General features: G+C 47.5%; 1 protein-coding gene across 4 annotated transcripts in view; it reads right to left on the bottom strand.

Annotated features, from left to right (window-relative positions):
• Positions 1-21,112, bottom strand: part of LOC140736680 (uncharacterized) — a 493,430-nt gene that overhangs the window by 193,898 nt on the left and 278,420 nt on the right. For all 4 annotated transcript variants that reach the window (XM_073062508.1, XM_073062505.1, XM_073062507.1 and 1 more), the window contains one exon: positions 1,066-1,119. In XM_073062508.1, coding sequence (XP_072918609.1) covers positions 1,066-1,119 — 54 coding nt within the window. The remainder of the gene's footprint in view (positions 1-1,065; positions 1,120-21,112) is intronic.

The following is a 21,112-nucleotide window of genomic DNA, read 5'->3' as shown; positions in this document are numbered from 1 at the left end:
TCTCGCCTCTTCTCCTCACCTGCCTATCACCAGACCCTGGTGCCCCTCCTCCTTCCCCTTCTCCCATGGTTCAATCAGATTCCTTCCTCTCCAGCCCTTTACCTTTCCCACCTATCACCTCCAAGCTTCTTACTTCAGATTCAGATTCAGTTCCCCAACTCACCTGGCTTCACCTATCACCTCCAAGCTTCTTACTTCATCCCTCCTCCCTCACCCACCTGGCTTCACCTATAGAACATAGAATGGTACAGCACAGTACAGGCCCTTTGGCCCACAATGTTGTGCCGACCCTTAAACCCTGCCTCCCATATAACCCCCCACCTTAAATTCCTCCATATACCTGTCTGGTAGTCTCTTAAATTTCACTAGTGTATCTGCCTCCACCACTGACTCAGGCAGTGCATTCCACGCACCAACCACTCTCTGAGTAAAAAACCTTCTTCTAATATCCCCCTTGAACTTCCCACCCCTTACCTTAAAGCCATGTCCTCTTGTACTGAGCAGTGGTGACCTGGGGAAGAGGCGCTGGCTGTCCACTCTATGTATTCCTCTTAATATCTTGTATACCTCTATCATGTCTCCTCTCATCCTCCTTCTCTCCAAAGAGTAAAGCCCTAGCTCCCTTAATCTCTGATCATAATGCATACTCTCTAAACCAGGCAGCATCCTGGTAAATCTCCTCTGTACCCTTTCCACATCCTTCCTATAGTGAGGCAACCACCTTCTAGCTCGTCATTCTTCCCTTCCACCCAACTTCTTATTCTGGCATCTTCTCCCTTCTTTTCCAGTCCTGATGAAGAGTCATGGCCGGAAATGTTGACTGTTTATTCTCTTCCATAGGTGCTGCCTGACCTGCTAAGCTCCCCCAGCATTTTGTGCGTGTTGCTCTGGATTTCCAGCAAGTGTAGAATCTCTTGTGTTTATCTTCAGTATAGAATCAGAGTTGTGGGCTCAAATTTTCCGACTCTAAGGGCACTCAATCCAAATACTGATTCAGTGAGCTTCAAATCGCTAGGAATGGATTCCCGAACTCCTCCTTGGTCATGTCACAAAGTAAATAATTACCTTTTTACCTGGAGGTCCTTGTTCCCCGGGCAGTCCATCCAGACCTCTTGGTCCCTGTAAAGTCAAAGGAAACCATGTGAATTGTTGCATGCCACACACCATGGCTTCCGAATGTCATCTCCTCCACACTACCTCTCATGTCCAAAGTAAGGCACAGTGGGATTTGGATTTGCAGTGTCCTGAATCATTAACCCTGGCACCTCACTGTGTGGAAATTACAGCAAGACAAGGGTTAAGATGATGTTCTGACAGAGACAGTGAGTGGATGTTGTATAGTGTTGGAGCTGACTGTTTCATTCTTAGATTAGACAGTTTAATTGTTATTTTCTTTCCAGTTTGTGGATGTGTGGTGGAGAGTATATTGACTGGTTGCATCACAGCCTGGTATAGAAACACCAATACCCTTAAAAGGAAAATCCTACAAAAACTAGTGGATATGAGCCAGACCATCACAGGTAAAGTCCTCCCCTCCATTGAGCACTGTCGCAGGAAAGCAGCATCCATCATCAGGGACCCCACCATCCAGACCATGCTCTCTTCTCACTGCTGCCAGCAGGAAAGAAGTACTGGAGCCTTAGGAACCTACACCACCAGCTTCAGGAACAATTATTATCCCTCATCAGGCTCTTGGAGCAGAGAGGACAACTTTACTCAATTTCACTTGCCCCATCACAGAACTGTTCCCACAATCTATGAACTCACTTTCAAACACTCTTCTCATGTTTTTGATATTTATTGCTTATTTATTAATCATTATTTATTTTTTGTTTAGTTTTGTATTTTCACAGTTTGCTGGATTTTGCACATTGGCTGTTTGCTTGTCCTATTGGGTGAGGTCTTACATCGATTCTATTGTGATTCTTGTATTTACTGTGAATGCCCACAAGAAAATATATCTCATGCTGACACACACACACACACACATTTTATATATATATATATATATATATATATATATATACTGGAATAAGATGGCAGCAGGATAGCATGTAGCAGCAGCAGAGGCAGTGGACGGAGGAGGCTGAGGTGGGAGAAACACAGTGGGAACCGTGAGAGCTCATCTCTTCCAAAGGAGGGTTGGACAAGATCTTGAGGATGAAAATGTGTTTCCTGTTATTTTTTTCCGGGAGACCGCCTTCATCTCCGACGTCTGCTCACAGCCCTTTGCCACCGTGCCCAGGCTCAGCAGCCACTTCGAGCCCAGGCCCTGCTGCTCCATCCCTGGTGGACCCACCACAGCCGCCAGCCACCGCAACATCTGGCCTGGAGCTCGGCACGGCAAAGCGTCCTAGGTCCAGCTGACCCGGCTGGTAGCACCTGGTAAGGGTCCCTTGCTCAGGGTTACTAGCGATGGCCAACGGCGGACCAGCAGGAGACTGATGGGGGAGGCGGAAGAGCTGCGACCTTGGAAGACAATGGTTGCTTTGCAAGCAGATGATCTACCAAGAAGAGAGGTGGTGATCTCTTTAAAATCACCCGGCAGAAGGCAAAGGCAAGCCACTGCTGTGATCTGCTGAGTACATGATTTCCCAATATGTCAGTCTCAATAAAGGACCGAAACAACAGAGCGGCGTGGAGGGAAATCATCCGCCAACTGGAATTTCCAGATGCGAGCTAATTATGACGACGATATATATATACCTTGATAATTAACTTACTTTGAAATTTGAATTTTCAGTTTAACAATTAACTGTCTGCTAGTATTTTAAGTAATCCTTATATACATATAACAGTTTAATGCACTTCCTAGTGGTCAAAATGGGTATATGCAGTTGTTCCGTGTGTCCCCTAATGGTTAGTCTAGAAAGTCTGGAAGCTTCTCTTGGTGCTGCTTTATTTGAATAAGAGCTTTCTCATTGGTTGACCCTTATCTATGAATTGGAATGGATTTTTTTCTATATAGCATAAAAAGAGCTGCTCCATGCTGATTGCTATCTTTCTTTATCTCTCCCTCTTCAATCAGTAGACCTTTATCACTATCTGTTTTCAACTCTCTCTGTCCTGTTAGCATGTAATAGAATGATTGTGAAGCAGCAAGCTTTGTGCCTCTTTCCTGGCTTCTGAAAGAACCTTGGATTAAAACATTAAAATCCAGCAATAGTAACCCAAGCTGAACACGTGTGGAAGTCACAGCAAGGCAACGGTGAAGATAAGGAGCTGATAGAGAGAGTGAGATTCAGGATTGACTCCTGTCATTTCCAGCACACAAGTGTAAAGGAGAATTAAATAATTGTCATTCTGAATCTGATGCAGAACAAAAAGGAACCAGAATCACATTTAATATCACCGGCATATGTCGTGAAATTTGTTAACTTCACAACAGCAGTACAATGGAGTACATAATAATAGAGAAAAGTAACTGTGACCTACAGTATAAATATGCATATTAAGTAGTTAGGTTAAATTAAAGTAGTGCAAAAAAAGAAATTAAAGAGTATTGAGGTAGTGTTCATGGGTTCAATGTCCATTCAGAAATCTGATGGCAGAGGGGTAGAAGCTGTTCCTGAATGGTTGAGAGTGTGTCTTCAGGCTCCTGTACCTCCTCCCTGATGGTAGCAATGAGAAGAGGGCATGTCCTGGGTGATGGGAGTCCTTAATAATGGATGCAGCCTTTTTGAGGGATAACTCTCTGAAGATGTCCTGGAGGCTGATGAGGGAGCAGGCTGATGATGGAGCTGGCGGAGTTTACAACTTTCTGCAGCATATTTCAATCCTGTGCAGTAGCGTTCCCCACCTTCCCCAACACCCCCCATTACCAGCTGGTGAGGCAGCCTCTCTATGCTACATAAGTAGAAACTTGCAAGTGTTTGAAGTGTTTTTGGTGACATAAATCTCCTCAAACTCCAAATGAAATACAGCTGCTGTCTTGTCTTCTTTGTAACTGCATCAAAATGTTGGATCCAGGTCAGATCTTCAGAGATATTGACACCCAGGAATTTGAAATTGCTCACTCTCTCCACTTCTGATCCCTCAATGAGGAATGGTGTGTGTTCCCTCATCTTATCCTTTCTGAAGTCCACAATCAGTTCTTTGCTCTTACTGATGTTGAGTGCCAGGTTGCTGCAGCAACACCACTCAACTAGCTGGTAAATTTCACTGTCATAAGGGGACAGGAGGCTGGACCCAAGTGCAGAATGCAGGCACTGAAGTACTAGGGGTAGGACGGGAACAACTAAACGATAGACAAGATGTGGAGACCATGGTGTGCGTGAGGGATGTGATGTTCAAGGTGATTCTGGGGTTCCGGGAGAGTCTCAGGGTTCAGGCAAGGAGGATCCCAGAGTTCTGGCAAGGTCTAGGAGTTCACTGGGTGGGCCGCATAACTCCTGGGCAGGGCCCAGACCTCCCAGGCAGGAACACAGGGGTCTGAGCAGGTCACAGGACACCTGGGTAGGTTGCAGGGCACAACCCATCGGCAGCGAGGGATAGGTAGGGGCAGAGATCTCTGGGCAGGCCGCATAACTCCTAGGCAGGGCCCGGACCTCCCAGGCAGGAACACAGGGGCCTGAGCAGGTCATGGGGCACCTGGGTAGGTTGTGGGGCACAACCCATCGGCAGCAAGGGATGGAAAGGGGCAGAGTCCCCCACCGAGCAACGGTAGTCTGGCCAGGCTTGCCCAACAGAGGCAAGGGATAGGAAGGGAACTAGGTCCAGGGTGACTGCCAGACTTACTGGAAGAACTCATCTTTAACAAGGGGAACTCCAAGCCAAGGCAACCAGAGGAACAAGACAACCCCCCAACTCCACTCAGTCCCAGAGCCCCCTATATACACCGCCAGCCGATGGGCATCAGGTGCGTCTCCTTGAGCCCCAACAAGCCACGATGATCCACAGGTCTGACTGATTGGGCTGAAGGACAAAAGAAGGGACGGCTACAAGACCCAGAGTCCAGAGTCTGCGGACCGAATCAAGAACCGGAATGCGGGCTCCGGACCGCACCATAACACACTCCTGTACACCCTTTCATCACCTTCTGAGATTCTGCCAATAGTGATTGTATCATCAGCAAATTTATAGATGGTATTTGAGCTGTGCCTGGCCACACAGTCATGGGTGTAGAGAGAGTTGAGCAGTGGGCTAAGCACACACCCCTGAGGTGCGCAAGTGTTGATCATCAGCGAGGAGGAGATTCTATTTCCAATCCACACATAAAGTGTCTCCAGCTAGGAAGTCAAGGATCCAGTTGCAGAGGGAGGTACAGAGGCCCAGGTTTTGTAGCTTTTTGATCAGAACTGTAGGAATGATAGTTTTCAACACTGAGCATAATCATCCTGACATAGGTATTTGTATTGTTCAGATAATCCAAGGTCTCATAGAGAGACAATGAGATTGCGTCTGCTGTAGACCTATGGTGGCAATAGGCAAATTACAGTGGGTCCAGGTCCTTGCTGAGGCAGGTGTTCATTCCAGCCATAATCAACTTCTCATAACACTTCAATGTGAGTTCTACTAGATGATTCTCGTTAAAGCAGCTCACCCTACTCTTCTTGGGTTTTGTTATAATGGTTGCCATTTTGAAGCAGGTGGGAACTTCCGACTGTAGCAATGAGAGATAAAAATGCCTCATATCCCTTCCGCCAGTTGGTTGGCACAGGTTTTCAGGGCCTTAGCAGGTACTCCATCGGGGCTTGTCACCTTTCGAGGGCCTAATGTCAGCCTCTGAGACAGAGATCACAGGGTGACCAGGTGCAGCAGGGATCCTCATAGCTGTAGTTTTATTCTCCCTTCCTATGCCAGAAGGTGTTGAGTTCATCTGGTAGTGAAGCATTGCTGCCATTCTTGCTAATGGGTTTCGCTTTGTAGGAAGTAATGTCCTGCAAACCCTGCCAGAGTTGACATGCATCCTACGTCACCTCCAACCTTGCTCAGAATTGTTTCTTCACTCCTGAAATACCTCTCTGCAAGATGTAGCTGGTTTCCTTGTACAGACCTGGGTCACCGGACTTGAATGTCATAGCTCTAGCCCTCAGCAGACTACAGACCTCCTGATTCATCGACAGCTTTTGATTTGGGAATGTACAGCAGGTTTTTGTAGGCACACACTCATCCATGCAGGTTTTAATGAAATCAGTGACACCTGTGGCATACTCATTCAGACATGCAGCTGAATCCTTGAATACAGTCCAGACCACCAATTCAAAGCAGTCCTGTAAGCTCTCCCGTGCCTCCCTTGTCTATTCTTTCTTGATCCTCACTTCTGGTGCTGTGGTCTTCAGGGAGTAGAAGTACAGCAGGTGATCAGGCTTTCCAAAGTGTGGGTGTGGGACAGCACAGTAAGCTCACTTGCTGGTCCAGTGTATTGTTTCCTTGTGTACTACAAGTGATTTGTCGGTAATAATCATTTAATAAGACAAAGAACACAGTAATAATAAAAACACCATAAATATAAATACATAAGATATACATGTAGATTGATTGTATGTCCATAAAGTGACAGTAGGCACAGGAGTGTCGGTACATAAGGTGACTGACAGGGAACGATAAAGTAGTGGTGGTTGGGGGTGTGGAGGGGTGGATTACAGAGTGGAGGTTTTGATCAGCTTACTGCTTGGGGAAAGTAACTGTGTTTGAGTCTGGTGGTCCTATGCAGCCTCCTCTACGACAGGAGTGGGACAAACAGTTCATGAGCAGAGTGTGGGAACCTACATGATGTTACTGGCCCTGTTTCACATCTTTCAGTAACTGTGTTGTTGATCTTGGTAGGGTGGTGCTGTTGATGTGTTGTTGATCTTGGTAGGGTGGTGCTGTTGACGAGTTGATCTTGGTAGGGTGGTGCTGTTGATGTGTTGTTGATCTTGGTAGGGTGGTGCTGTTGATGTGTCGATCTTGGTAGGGTGGTGCTGTTGACGTGTTGTTGATCTTGGTAGTGTGGTGCTGTTGATGTGTTGTTGATCTTGGTAGGGTGGTGCTGTTGATGTGTCGATCTTGGTAGGGTGGTGCTGTTGACGTGTTGTTGATCTTGGTAGGGTGGGGCTGTTGATATGTTGTTGATCTTGGTAGGGAGGTGCTGTTGATGTGTCGATCTTGGTAGGATGGTGCTGTTGGTATGTTGTTGATCTTGGTAGAGTGATGCTGTTGATGTGTTGTTGATCTTGGTAGGGTGGTGCTGTTGACAAGTTGATCTTGGTAGGGTGGTGCTGTTGATGTGTTGTTGATCTTGGTAGTGTGGTGCTGTTGATGTGTCAATCTTGGTAGGGTGGTGCTGTTGACGTGTTGTTGATCTTGGTAGGGTGGTGCTGTTGATATGTTGTTGATCTTGGTAGGGTGGTGCTGTTGATGTGTCGATCTTGGTAGGATGGTGCTGTTGGTATGTTGTTGATCTTGGTAGGGTGGTGCTGTTGATATGTTGATCTTGGTAGGGTGGTGCTGTTGACATGTTGTTAATCTTGGTAGGGTGGTGCTGTTGATGTGTTGATCTTGGTAGGGTGGTGCTGTTGACATGTTGTTAATCTTGGTAGGGTGGTGCTGTTGATGTGTTGTTGATCTTGGTAGGGTGGTGCTGTTGATGTGTTGTTGATCTTGGTAGTGTGGTGCTGTTGACGAGTTGATCTTGGTAGGGTGGTGCTGTTGATGTGTTGTTGATCTTGGTAGGGTGGTGCTGTTGACGAGTTGATCTTGGTAGGGTGGTGCTGTTGATGTGTTGTTGATCTTGGTAGTGTGGTGCTGTTGATGTGTCGATCTTGGTAGGGTGGTGCTGTTGATGTGTTGTTGATCTTGGTAGTGTGGTGCTGTTGATGAGTTGATCTTGGTAGGGTGGTGCTGTTGATGTGTTGATCTTGGTAGGGTGGTGCTGTTGACAAGTTGATCTTGGTAGGGTGGTGCTGTTGATGTGTTGTTGATCTTGGTAGTGTGGTGCTGTTGATGTGTTGATCTTGGTAGGGTGGTGCTGTTGATGTGTTGTTGATCTTGGTAGGGTGGTGCTGTTGACGAGTTGATCTTGGTAGGGTGATGCTGTTGACGTGTTGTTGATCTTGGTAGGGTGGTGCTGTTGATGTGTTGTTGATCTTGGTAGGGTGGTGCTGTTGACGTGTTGTTGATCTTGGTAGTGTGGTGCTGTTGATGTGTTGATCTTGGTAGGGTGGTGCTGTTGACGTGTCGATCTTGGTAGGGTGGTGCTGTTGACAAGTTGATCTTGGTAGGGTGGTGCTGTTGATGTGTTGTTGATCTTGGTAGTGTGGTGCTGTTGATGTGTTGATCTTGGTAGGGTGGTGCTGTTGACGAGTTGATATTGGTAGGGTGGTGCTGTTGATGTGTTGTTGATCTTGGTAGGGTGGTGCTGTTGACGTGTTGTTGATCTTGGTAGTGTGGTGCTGTTGATGTGTTTATCTTGGTAGGGTGGTGCTGTTGACAAGTTGATCTTGGTAGGGTGGTGCTGTTGATGTGTTGTTGATCTTGGTAGTGTGGTGCTGTTGATGTGTTGATCTTGGTAAGGTGGTGCTGTTGACGTGTCGATCTTGGTAGGGTGGTGCTGTTGACGTGTTGTTGATCTTGGTAGGGTGGTGCTGTTGACAAGTTGATCTTGGTAGGGTGGTGCTGTTGATGTGTTGTTGATCTTGGTAGTGTGGTGCTGTTGATGTGTTGATCTTGGTAGGGTGGTGCTGTTGATGAGTTGATATTGGTAGGGTGGTGCTGATGATGTGTTGTTGATCTTGGTAGGGTGGTGCTGTTGACGAGTTGATCTTGGTAGGGTGGTGCTGTTGATGTGTTGTCGATCTTGGTAGGGTGGTGCTGTTGACGAGTTGATCTTGGTAGGGTGGTGCTGTTGACAAGTTGATCTTGGTAGGGTGGTGCTGTTGATGTGTTGTTGATCTTGGTAGTGTGGTGCTGTTGATGAGTTGATCTTGGTAGGGTGGTGCTGTTGATGTGTTGTTGATCTTGGTAGGGTGGTGCTGTTGATGTGTTGTTGATCTTGGTAGTGTGGTGCTGTTGACGAGTTGATATTGGTAGGGTGGTGCTGTTGACGTGTTGATCTTGGTAGGGTGGTGCTGTTGACGTGTTGTTGATCTTGGTAGGGTGGTGCTGTTGATGTGTTGTTGATCTTGGTAGGGTGGTGCTGTTGACAAGTTGATCTTGGTAGGGTGGTGCTGTTGATGTGTTGTCGATCTTGGTAGGGTGGTGCTGTTGACGAGTTGATCTTGGTAGGGTGGTGCTGTTGACAAGTTGATCTTGGTAGGGTGGTGCTGTTGATGTGTTGTTGATCTTGGTAGTGTGGTGCTGTTGATGTGTTGATCTTGGTAGGGTGGTGCTGTTGATGTGTTGTTGATCTTGGTAGTGTGGTGCTGTTGATGTGTTGATCTTGGTAGGGTGGTGCTGATGATGTGTTGTTGATCTTGGTAGGGTGGTGCTGTTGACGAGTTGATCTTGGTAGGGTGGTGCTGTTGATGTGTTGTCGATCTTGGTAGGGTGGTGCTGTTGACGAGTTGATCTTGGTAGGGTGGTGCTGTTGACAAGTTGATCTTGGTAGGGTGGTGCTGTTGATGTGTTGTTGATCTTGGTAGTGTGGTGCTGTTGATGTGTCGATCTTGGTAGGGTGGTTCTGTTGATGTGTTGATCTTGGTAGGGTGGTGCTGTTGTCATGTTGTTAATCTTGGTAGGGTGGTGCTGTTGATGTGTTGTTGATCTTGGTAGGGTGGTGCTGTTGATGTGTCAATCTTGGTAGGGTGGTGCAGTTGATATGTTGTTGATCTTGGTAGGGTGGTGCTGTTGATGTGTTGTTGATCTTGGTAGGGTGGTGCTGTTGATGTGTTGATCTTGGTAGGGTGGTGCTGTTGATGTGTTGTTGATCTTGGTAGTGTGGTGCTGTTGATGTGTTGATCTTGGTAGGGTGGTGCTGATGATGTGTTGTTGATCTTGGTAGGGTGGTGCTGTTGACGAGTTGATCTTGGTAGGGTGGTGCTGTTGATGTGTTGTCGATCTTGGTAGGGTGGTGCTGTTGACGAGTTGATCTTGGTAGGGTGGTGCTGTTGACAAGTTGATCTTGGTAGGGTGGTGCTGTTGATGTGTTGTTGATCTTGGTAGTGTGGTGCTGTTGATGTGTCGATCTTGGTAGGGTGGTTCTGTTGATGTGTTGATCTTGGTAGGGTGGTGCTGTTGTCATGTTGTTAATCTTGGTAGGGTGGTGCTGTTGATGTGTTGTTGATCTTGGTAGGGTGGTGCTGTTGATGTGTCAATCTTGGTAGGGTGGTGCAGTTGATATGTTGTTGATCTTGGTAGGGTGGTGCTGTTGATGTGTTGTTGATCTTGGTAGGGTGGTGCTGTTGTCATGTTGTTAATCTTGGTAGGGTGGTGCTGTTGATGTGTTGTTGATCTTGGTAGGGTGGTGCTGTTGATGTGTCAATCTTGGTAGGGTGGTGCAGTTGATATGTTGTTGATCTTGGTAGGGTGGTGCTGTTGATGTGTTGTTGATCTTGGTAGGATGGTGCTGTTGATGTGTTGTTGATCTTGGTAGGGTGGTGCTGTTGACGAGTTGATCTTGGTAGGGTGGTGCTGTTGATGTGTTGTTGATCTTGGTAGTGTGGTGCTGTTGATGTGTCGATCTTGGTAGGGTGGTGCTGTTGATGTGTTGTTGATCTTGGTAGTGTGGTGCTGTTGATGAGTTGATCTTGGTAGGGTGGTGCTGTTGATGTGTTGATCTTGGTAGGGTGGTGCTGTTGACAAGTTGATCTTGGTAGGGTGGTGCTGTTGATGTGTTGTTGATCTTGGTAGTGTGGTGCAGTTGATGTGTTGATCTTGGTAGGGTGGTGCTGTTGATGTGTTGATCTTGGTAGGGTGGTGCTGTTGACAAGTTGATCTTGGTAGGGTGGTGCTGTTGATGTGTTGTTGATCTTGGTAGGGTGGTGCTGTTGACGTGTTGTTGATCTTGGTAGGGTGGTGCTGTTGACGAGTTGATATTGGTAGGGTGGTGCTGTTGATGTGTTGTTGATCTTGGTAGTGTGGTGCTGTTGACGTGTCGATCTTGGTAGGGTGGTGCTGTTGACAAGTTGATCTTGGTAGGGTGTTGCTGTTGATGTGTTGTTGATCTTGGTAGGGTGGTGCTGTTGACGTGTCGATCTTGGTAGGGTGGTGCTGATGATGTGTTGTTGATCTTGGTAGGGTGGTGCTGTTGACGAGTTGATCTTGGTAGGGTGGTGCTGTTGATGTGTTGTCGATCTTGGTAGGGTGGTGCTGTTGACGAGTTGATCTTGGTAGGGTGGTGCTGTTGACAAGTTGATCTTGGTAGGGTGGTGCTGTTGATGTGTTGTTGATCTTGGTAGTGTGGTGCTGTTGATGTGTTGATCTTGGTAGGGTGTTGCTGTTGACGTGTCGATCTTGGTAGGGTGGTGCTGTTGACAAGTTGATCTTGGTAGGGTGGTGCTGTTGATGTGTTGTTGATCTTGGTAGTGTGTTGCTGTTGATGTGTTGATCTTGGTAGGGTGGTGCTGTTGACGAGTTGATATTGGTAGGGTGGTGCTGTTGATGTGTTGTTGATCTTGGTAGGGTGGTGCTGTTGACGTGTTGTTGATCTTGGTAGTGTGGTGCTGTTGATGTGTTTATCTTGGTAGGGTGGTGCTGTTGACAAGTTGATCTTGGTAGGGTGGTGCTGTTGATGTGTTGTTGATCTTGGTAGTGTGGTGCTGTTGATGTGTTGATCTTGGTAGGGTGGTGCTGTTGACGTGTCGATCTTGGTAGGGTGGTGCTGTTGACGTGTTGTTGATCTTGGTAGGGTGGTGCTGTTGACAAGTTGATCTTGGTAGGGTGGTGCTGTTGATGTGTTGTTGATCTTGGTAGTGTGGTGCTGTTGATGTGTTGATCTTGGTAGGGTGGTGCTGTTGATGAGTTGATATTGGTAGGGTGGTGCTGATGATGTGTTGTTGATCTTGGTAGGGTGGTGCTGTTGACGAGTTGATCTTGGTAGGGTGGTGCTGTTGATGTGTTGTCGATCTTGGTAGGGTGGTGCTGTTGACGAGTTGATCTTGGTAGGGTGGTGCTGTTGACAAGTTGATCTTGGTAGGGTGGTGCTGTTGATGTGTTGTCGATCTTGGTAGGGTGGTGCTGTTGATGAGTTGATCTTGGTAGGGTGGTGCTGTTGACAAGTTGATCTTGGTAGGGTGGTGCTGTTGATGTGTTGTTGATCTTGGTAGTGTGGTGCTGTTGATGTGTTGATCTTGGTAGGGTGGTGCTGTTGATGTGTTGTTGATCTTGGTAGTGTGGTGCTGTTGACGAGTTGATATTGGTAGGGTGGTGCTGTTGACGTGTTGATCCTGGTAGGGTGGTGCTGTTGACGTGTTGTTGATCTTGGTAGGGTGGTGCTGTTGATGTGTTGTTGATCTTGGTAGGGTGGTGCTGTTGACAAGTTGATCTTGGTAGGGTGGTGCTGTTGATGTGTTGTCGATCTTGGTAGGGTGGTGCTGTTGACGAGTTGATCTTGGTAGGGTGGTGCTGTTGACAAGTTGATCTTGGTAGGGTGGTGCTGTTGATGTGTTGTTGATCTTGGTAGTGTGGTGCTGTTGATGTGTTGATCTTGGTAGGGTGGTGCTGTTGATGTGTTGTTGATCTTGGTAGTGTGGTGCTGTTGATGTGTTGATCTTGGTAGGGTGGTGCTGATGATGTGTTGTTGATCTTGGTAGGGTGGTGCTGTTGACGAGTTGATCTTGGTAGGGTGGTGCTGTTGATGTGTTGTCGATCTTGGTAGGGTGGTGCTGTTGACGAGTTGATCTTGGTAGGGTGGTGCTGTTGACAAGTTGATCTTGGTAGGGTGGTGCTGTTGATGTGTTGTTGATCTTGGTAGTGTGGTGCTGTTGATGTGTTGATCTTGGTAGGGTGGTGCTGTTGATGTGTTGTTGATCTTGGTAGGGTGGTGCTGTTGATGTGTTGTTGATCTTGGTAGTGTGGTGCTGTTGACGAGTTGATATTGGTAGGGTGGTGCTGTTGACGTGTTGATCTTGGTAGGGTGGTGCTGTTGACGTGTTGTTGATCTTGGTAGGGTGGTGCTGTTGATGTGTCGATCTTGGTAGGGTGGTGCTGTTGATGTGTTGTTGATCTTGGTAGGGTGGTGCTGTTGATATGTTGTTGATCTTGGTAGGGAGGTGCTGTTGATGTGTCGATCTTGGTAGGATGGTGCTGTTGGTATGTTGTTGATCTTGGTAGGGTGATGCTGTTGATGTGTTGTTGATCTTGGTAGGGTGGTGCTGTTGACAAGTTGATCTTGGTAGGGTGGTGCTGTTGATGTGTTGTTGATCTTGGTAGTGTGGTGCTGTTGATGTGTCAATCTTGGTAGGGTGGTGCTGTTGACGTGTTGTTGATCTTGGTAGGGTGGTGCTGTTGATATGTTGTTGATCTTGGTAGGGTGGTGCTGTTGATGTGTCGATCTTGGTAGGGTGGTGCTGTTGGTATGTTGTTGATCTTGGTAGGGTGGTGCTGTTGATATGTTGTTGATCTTGGTAGGGTGGTGCTGTTGATGTGTCGATCTTGGTAGGGTGGTGCAGTTGATATGTTGTTGATCTTGGTAGGGTGGTGCTGTTGATGTGTTGTTGATCTTGGTAGGGTGGTGCTGTTGACGAGTTGATCTTGGTAGGGTGGTGCTGTTGATGTGTTGTTGATCTTGGTAGTGTGGTGCTGTTGATGTGTCGATCTTGGTAGGGTGGTGCTGTTGATGTGTTGTTGATCTTGGTAGTGTGGTGCTGTTGATGAGTTGATCTTGGTAGGGTGGTGCTGTTGATGTGTTGATCTTGGTAGGGTGGTGCTGTTGACGAGTTGATCTTGGTAGGGTGGTGCTGTTGATGTGTTGTTGATCTTGGTAGTGTGGTGCTGTTGATGTGTCGATCTTGGTAGGGTGGTGCTGTTGATGTGTTGTTGATCTTGGTAGTGTGGTGCTGTTGATGAGTTGATCTTGGTAGGGTGGTGCTGTTGATGTGTTGATCTTGGAAGGGTGGTGCTGTTGATGTGTCGATCTTGGTAGGGTGGTGCTGTTGATGTGTTGTTGATCTTGGTAGTGTGGTGCTGTTGATGTGTTGATCTTGGTAGGGTGGTGCTGTTGACAAGTTGATCTTGGTAGGGTGGTGCTGTTGATGTGTTGTTGATCTTGGTAGGGTGGTGCTGTTGACGAGTTGTTGATCTTGGTAGGGTGGTGCTGTTGACGAGTTGATATTGGTAGGGTGGTGCTGTTGATGTGTTGTTGATCTTGGTAGGGTGGTGCTGTTGACGAGTTGATATTGGTAGGGTGGTGCTGTTGATGTGTTGTTGATCTTGGTAGGGTGGTGCTGTTGACGAGTTGTTGATCTTGGTAGGGTGGTGCTGTTGACGAGTTGATCTTGGTAGGGTGGTGCTGTTGACGTGTTGTTGATCTTGGTAGGGTGGTGCTGTTGACGAGTTGATATTGGTAGGGTGGTGCTGTTGATGTGTTGTTGATCTTGGTAGTGTGGTGCTGTTGACGTGTCGATCTTGGTAGGGTGGTGCTGTTGACAAGTTGATCTTGGTAGGGTGGTGCTGTTGACGTGTTGTTGATCTTGGTAGTGTGGTGCTGTTGATGTGTTGATCTTGGTAGGGTGGTGCTGTTGACGTGTCGATCTTGGTAGGGTGGTGCTGTTGACAAGTTGATCTTGGTAGGGTGGTGCTGTTGATGTGTTGTTGATCTTGGTAGTGTGGTGCTGTTGATGTGTTGATCTTGGTAGGGTGGTGCTGTTGACGAGTTGATATTGGTAGGGTGGTGCTGTTGATGTGTTGTTGATCTTGGTAGGGTGGTGCTGTTGACGTGTTGTTGATCTTGGTAGTGTGGTGCTGTTGATGTGTTTATCTTGGTAGGGTGGTGCTGTTGACAAGTTGATCTTGGTAGGGTGGTGCTGTTGATGTGTTGTTGATCTTGGTAGTGTGGTGCTGTTGATGTGTTGATCTTGGTAGGGTGGTGCTGTTGACGTGTTGATCTTGGTAGGGTGGTACTGTTGACGTGTTGTTGATCTTGGTAGGGTGGTGCTGTTGACAAGTTGATCTTGGTAGGGTGGTGCTGTTGATGTGTTGTTGATCTTGGTAGTGTGGTGCTGTTGATGTGTTGATCTTGGTAGGGTGGTGCTGTTGATGAGTTGATATTGGTAGGGTGGTGCTGATGATGTGTTGTTGATCTTGGTAGGGTGGTGCTGTTGACGAGTTGATCTTGGTAGGGTGGTGCTGTTGATGTGTTGTCGATCTTGGTAGGGTGGTGCTGTTGACGAGTTGATCTTGGTAGGGTGGTGCTGTTGACAAGTTGATCTTGGTAGGGTGGTGCTGTCGATGTGTTGTTGATCTTGGTAGTGTGGTGCTGTTGATGTGTTGATCTTGGTAGGGTGGTGCTGTTGATGTGTTGTTGATCTTGGTAGGGTGGTGCTGTTGATGTGTTGTTGATCTTGGTAGTGTGGTGCTGTTGACGAGTTGATATTGGTAGGGTGGTGCTGTTGACGTGTTGATCTTGGTAGGGTGGTGCTGTTGACGTGTTGTTGATCTTGGTAGGGTGGTGCTGTTGATGTGTTGTTGATCTTGGTAGGGTGGTGCTGTTGACAAGTTGATCTTGGTAGGGTGGTGCTGTTGATGTGTTGTCGATCTTGGTAGGGTGGTGCTGTTGATGAGTTGATCTTGGTAGGGTGGTGCTGTTGACAAGTTGATCTTGGTAGGGTGGTGCTGTTGATGTGTTGTTGATCTTGGTAGTGTGGTGCTGTTGATGTGTTGATCTTGGTAGGGTGGTGCTGTTGATGTGTTGTTGATCTTGGTAGTGTGGTGCTGTTGATGTGTTGATCTTGGTAGGGTGGTGCTGTTGATGTGTTGTTGATCTTGGTAGTGTGGTGCTGTTGACGAGTTGATATTGGTAGGGTGGTGCTGTTGACGTGTTGATCTTGGTAGGGTGGTGCTGTTGACGTGTTGTTGATCTTGGTAGGGTGGTGCTGTTGATGTGTTGTTGATCTTGGTAGGGTGGTGCTGTTGACAAGTTGATCTTGGTAGGGTGGTGCTGTTGATGTGTTGTCGATCTTGGTAGGGTGGTGCTGTTGATGAGTTGATCTTGGTAGGGTGGTGCTGTTGACAAGTTGATCTTGGTAGGGTGGTGCTGTTGATGTGTTGTTGATCTTGGTAGTGTGGTGCTGTTGATGTGTTGATCTTGGTAGGGTGGTGCTGTTGATGTGTTGTTGATCTTGGTAGTGTGGTGCTGTTGATGTGTTGATCTTGGTAGGGTGGTGCTGATGATGTGTTGTTGATCTTGGTAGGGTGGTGCTGTTGATGTGTTGATCTTGGTAGGGTGGTGCTGTTGATGTGTTGTTGATCTTGGTAGTGTGGTGCTGTTGATGTGTTGATCTTGGTAGGGTGGTGCTGTTGATGTGTTGTTGATCTTGGTAGTGTGGTGCTGTTGACGAGTTGATATTGGTAGGGTGGTGCTGTTGACGTGTTGATCTTGGTAGGGTGGTGCTGTTGACGTGTTGTTGATCTTGGTAGGGTGGTGCTGTTGATGTGTTGTTGATCTTGGTAGGGTGGTGCTGTTGACAAGTTGATCTTGGTAGGGTGGTGCTGTTGATGTGTTGTCGATCTTGGTAGGGTGGTGCTGTTGATGAGTTGATCTTGGTAGGGTGGTGCTGTTGACAAGTTGATCTTGGTAGGGTGGTGCTGTTGATGTGTTGTTGATCTTGGTAGTGTGGTGCTGTTGATGTGTTGATCTTGGTAGGGTGGTGCTGTTGATGTGTTGTTGATCTTGGTAGTGTGGTGCTGTTGATGTGTTGATCTTGGTAGGGTGGTGCTGATGATGTGTTGTTGATCTTGGTAGGGTGGTGCTGTTGACGAGTTGATCTTGGTAGGGTGGTGCTGTTGATGTGTTGTCGATCTTGGTAGGGTGGTGCTGTTGATGTGTTGATCTTGGTAGGGTGGTGCTGTTGATGAGTTGATATTGGTAGGGTGGTGCTGATGATGTGTTGTTGATCTTGGTAGGGTGGTGCTGTTGACGAGTTGATCTTGGTAGGGTGGTGCTGTTGATGTGTTGTCGATCTTGGTAGGGTGGTGCTGTTGACGAGTTGATCTTGGTAGGGTGGTGCTGTTGACAAGTTGATCTTGGTAGGGTGGTGCTGTTGATGTGTTGTCGATCTTGGTAGGGTGGTGCTGTTGATGAGTTGATCTTGGTAGGGTGGTGCTGTTGACAAGTTGATCTTGGTAGGGTGGTGCTGTTGATGTGTTGTTGATCTTGGTAGTGTGGTGCTGTTGATGTGTTGATCTTGGTAGGGTGGTGCTGTTGATGTGTTGTTGATCTTGGTAGTGTGGTGCTGTTGACGAGTTGATATTGGTAGGGTGGTGCTGTTGACGTGTTGATCCTGGTAGGGTGGTGCTGTTGACGTGTTGTTGATCTTGGTAGGGTGGTGCTGTTGATGTGTTGTTGATCTTGGTAGGGTGGTGCTGTTGACAAGTTGATCTTGGTAGGGTGGTGCTGTTGATGTGTTGTCGATCTTGGTAGGGTGGTGCTGTTGACGAGTTGATCTTGGTAGGGTGGTGCTGTTGACAAGTTGATCTTGGTAGGGTGGTGCTGTTGATGTGTTGTTGATCTTGGTAGTGTGGTGCTGTTGATGTGTTGATCTTGGTAGGGTGGTGCTGTTGATGTGTTGTTGATCTTGGTAGTGTGGTGCTGTTGATGTGTTGATCTTGGTAGGGTGGTGCTGATGATGTGTTGTTGATCTTGGTAGGGTGGTGCTGTTGACGAGTTGATCTTGGTAGGGTGGTGCTGTTGATGTGTTGTCGATCTTGGTAGGGTGGTGCTGTTGACGAGTTGATCTTGGTAGGGTGGTGCTGTTGACAAGTTGATCTTGGTAGGGTGGTGCTGTTGATGTGTTGTTGATCTTGGTAGTGTGGTGCTGTTGATGTGTTGATCTTGGTAGGGTGGTGCTGTTGATGTGTTGTTGATCTTGGTAGGGTGGTGCTGTTGATGTGTTGTTGATCTTGGTAGTGTGGTGCTGTTGACGAGTTGATATTGGTAGGGTGGTGCTGTTGACGTGTTGATCTTGGTAGGGTGGTGCTGTTGACGTGTTGTTGATCTTGGTAGGGTGGTGCTGTTGATGTGTCGATCTTGGTAGGGTGGTGCTGTTGATGTGTTGTTGATCTTGGTAGGGTGGTGCTGTTGATATGTTGTTGATCTTGGTAGGGAGGTGCTGTTGATGTGTCGATCTTGGTAGGATGGTGCTGTTGGTATGTTGTTGATCTTGGTAGGGTGATGCTGTTGATGTGTTGTTGATCTTGGTAGGGTGGTGCTGTTGACAAGTTGATCTTGGTAGGGTGGTGCTGTTGATGTGTTGTTGATCTTGGTAGTGTGGTGCTGTTGATGTGTCAATCTTGGTAGGGTGGTGCTGTTGACGTGTTGTTGATCTTGGTAGGGTGGTGCTGTTGATATGTTGTTGATCTTGGTAGGGTGGTGCTGTTGATGTGTCGATCTTGGTAGGGTGGTGCTGTTGGTATGTTGTTGATCTTGGTAGGGTGGTGCTGTTGATATGTTGTTGATCTTGGTAGGGTGGTGCTGTTGATGTGTCGATCTTGGTAGGGTGGTGCAGTTGATATGTTGTTGATCTTGGTAGGGTGGTGCTGTTGATGTGTTGTTGATCTTGGTAGGGTGGTGCTGTTGACGAGTTGATCTTGGTAGGGTGGTGCTGTTGATGTGTTGTTGATCTTGGTAGTGTGGTGCTGTTGATGTGTCGATCTTGGTAGGGTGGTGCTGTTGATGTGTTGTTGATCTTGGTAGTGTGGTGCTGTTGATGAGTTGATCTTGGTAGGGTGGTGCTGTTGATGTGTTGATCTTGGTAGGGTGGTGCTGTTGACGAGTTGATCTTGGTAGGGTGGTGCTGTTGATGTGTTGTTGATCTTGGTAGTGTGGTGCTGTTGATGTGTCGATCTTGGTAGGGTGGTGCTGTTGATGTGTTGTTGATCTTGGTAGTGTGGTGCTGTTGATGAGTTGATCTTGGTAGGGTGGTGCTGTTGATGTGTTGATCTTGGAAGGGTGGTGCTGTTGATGTGTCGATCTTGGTAGGGTGGTGCTGTTGATGTGTTGTTGATCTTGGTAGTGTGGTGCTGTTGATGTGTTGATCTTGGTAGGGTGGTGCTGTTGACAAGTTGATCTTGGTAGGGTGGTGCTGTTGATGTGTTGTTGATCTTGGTAGGGTGGTGCTGTTGACGAGTTGTTGATCTTGGTAGGGTGGTGCTGTTGACGAGTTGATATTGGTAGGGTGGTGCTGTTGATGTGTTGTTGATCTTGGTAGGGTGGTGCTGTTGACGAGTTGATATTGGTAGGGTGGTGCTGTTGATGTGTTGTTGATCTTGGTAGGGTGGTGCTGTTGACGAGTTGTTGATCTTGGTAGGGTGGTGCTGTTGACGAGTTGATCTTGGTAGGGTGGTGCTGTTGACGTGTTGTTGATCTTGGTAGGGTGGTGCTGTTGACGAGTTGATATTGGTAGGGTGGTGCTGTTGATGTGTTGTTGATCTTGGTAGTGTGGTGCTGTTGACGTGTCGATCTTGGTAGGGTGGTGCTGTTGACAAGTTGATCTTGGTAGGGTGGTGCTGTTGACGTGTTGTTGATCTTGGTAGTGTGGTGCTGTTGATGTGTTGATCTTGGTAGGGTGGTGCTGTTGACGTGTCGATCTTGGTAGGGTGGTGCTGTTGACAAGTTGATCTTGGTAGGGTGGTGCTGTTGATGTGTTGTTGATCTTGGTAGTGTGGTGCTGTTGATGTGTTGATCTTGGTAGGGTGGTGCTGTTGACGAGTTGATATTGGTAGGGTGGTGCTGTTGATGTGTTGTTGATCTTGGTAGGGTGGTGCTGTTGACGTGTTGTTGATCTTGGTAGTGTGGTGCTGTTGATGTGTTTATCTTGGTAGGGTGGTGCTGTTGACAAGTTGATCTTGGTAGGGTGGTGCTGTTGATGTGTTGTTGATCTTGGTAGTGTGGTGCTGTTGATGTGTTGATCTTGGTAGGGTGGTGCTGTTGACGTGTTGATCTTGGTAGGGTGGTACTGTTGACGTGTTGTTGATCTTGGTAGGGTGGTGCTGTTGACAAGTTGATCTTGGTAGGGTGGTGCTGTTGATGTGTTGTTGATCTTGGTAGTGTGGTGCTGTTGATGTGTTGATCTTGGTAGGGTGGTGCTGTTGATGAGTTGATATTGGTAGGGTGGTGCTGATGATGTGTTGTTGATCTTGGTAGGGTGGTGCTGTTGACGAGTTGATCTTGGTAGGGTGGTGCTGTTGATGTGTTGTCGATCTTGGTAGGGTGGTGCTGTTGACGAGTTGATCTTGGTAGGGTGGTGCTGTTGACAAGTTGATCTTGGTAGGGTGGTGCTGTCGATGTGTTGTTGATCTTGGTAGTGTGGTGCTGTTGATGTGTTGATCTTGGTAGGGTGGTGCTGTTGATGTGTTGTTGATCTTGGTAGGGTGGTGCTGTTGATGTGTTGTTGATCTTGGTAGTGTGGTGCTGTTGACGAGTTGATATTGGTAGGGTGGTGCTGTTGACGTGTTGATCTTGGTAGGGTGGTGCTGTTGACGTGTTGTTGATCTTGGTAGGGTGGTGCTGTTGATGTGTTGTTGATCTTGGTAGGGTGGTGCTGTTGACAAGTTGATCTTGGTAGGGTGGTGCTGTTGATGTGTTGTCGATCTTGGTAGGGTGGTGCTGTTGATGAGTTGATCTTGGTAGGGTGGTGCTGTTGACAAGTTGATCTTGGTAGGGTGGTGCTGTTGATGTGTTGTTGATCTTGGTAGTGTGGTGCTGTTGATGTGTTGATCTTGGTAGGGTGGTGCTGTTGATGTGTTGTTGATCTTGGTAGTGTGGTGCTGTTGATGTGTTGATCTTGGTAGGGTGGTGCTGTTGATGTGTTGTTGATCTTGGTAGTGTGGTGCTGTTGACGAGTTGATATTGGTAGGGTGGTGCTGTTGACGTGTTGATCTTGGTAGGGTGGTGCTGTTGACGTGTTGTTGATCTTGGTAGGGTGGTGCTGTTGATGTGTTGTTGATCTTGGTAGGGTGGTGCTGTTGACAAGTTGATCTTGGTAGGGTGGTGCTGTTGATGTGTTGTCGATCTTGGTAGGGTGGTGCTGTTGATGAG

The sequence above is a fragment of the Hemitrygon akajei genome, chromosome 12 (genome assembly GCF_048418815.1).
Source record: "Hemitrygon akajei chromosome 12, sHemAka1.3, whole genome shotgun sequence".
Lineage (NCBI taxonomy): Eukaryota > Metazoa > Chordata > Chondrichthyes > Myliobatiformes > Dasyatidae > Hemitrygon > Hemitrygon akajei.
Note: the sequence above shows the minus strand (reverse complement) of the source record. Positions and strands in the feature narration are given on the sequence as shown.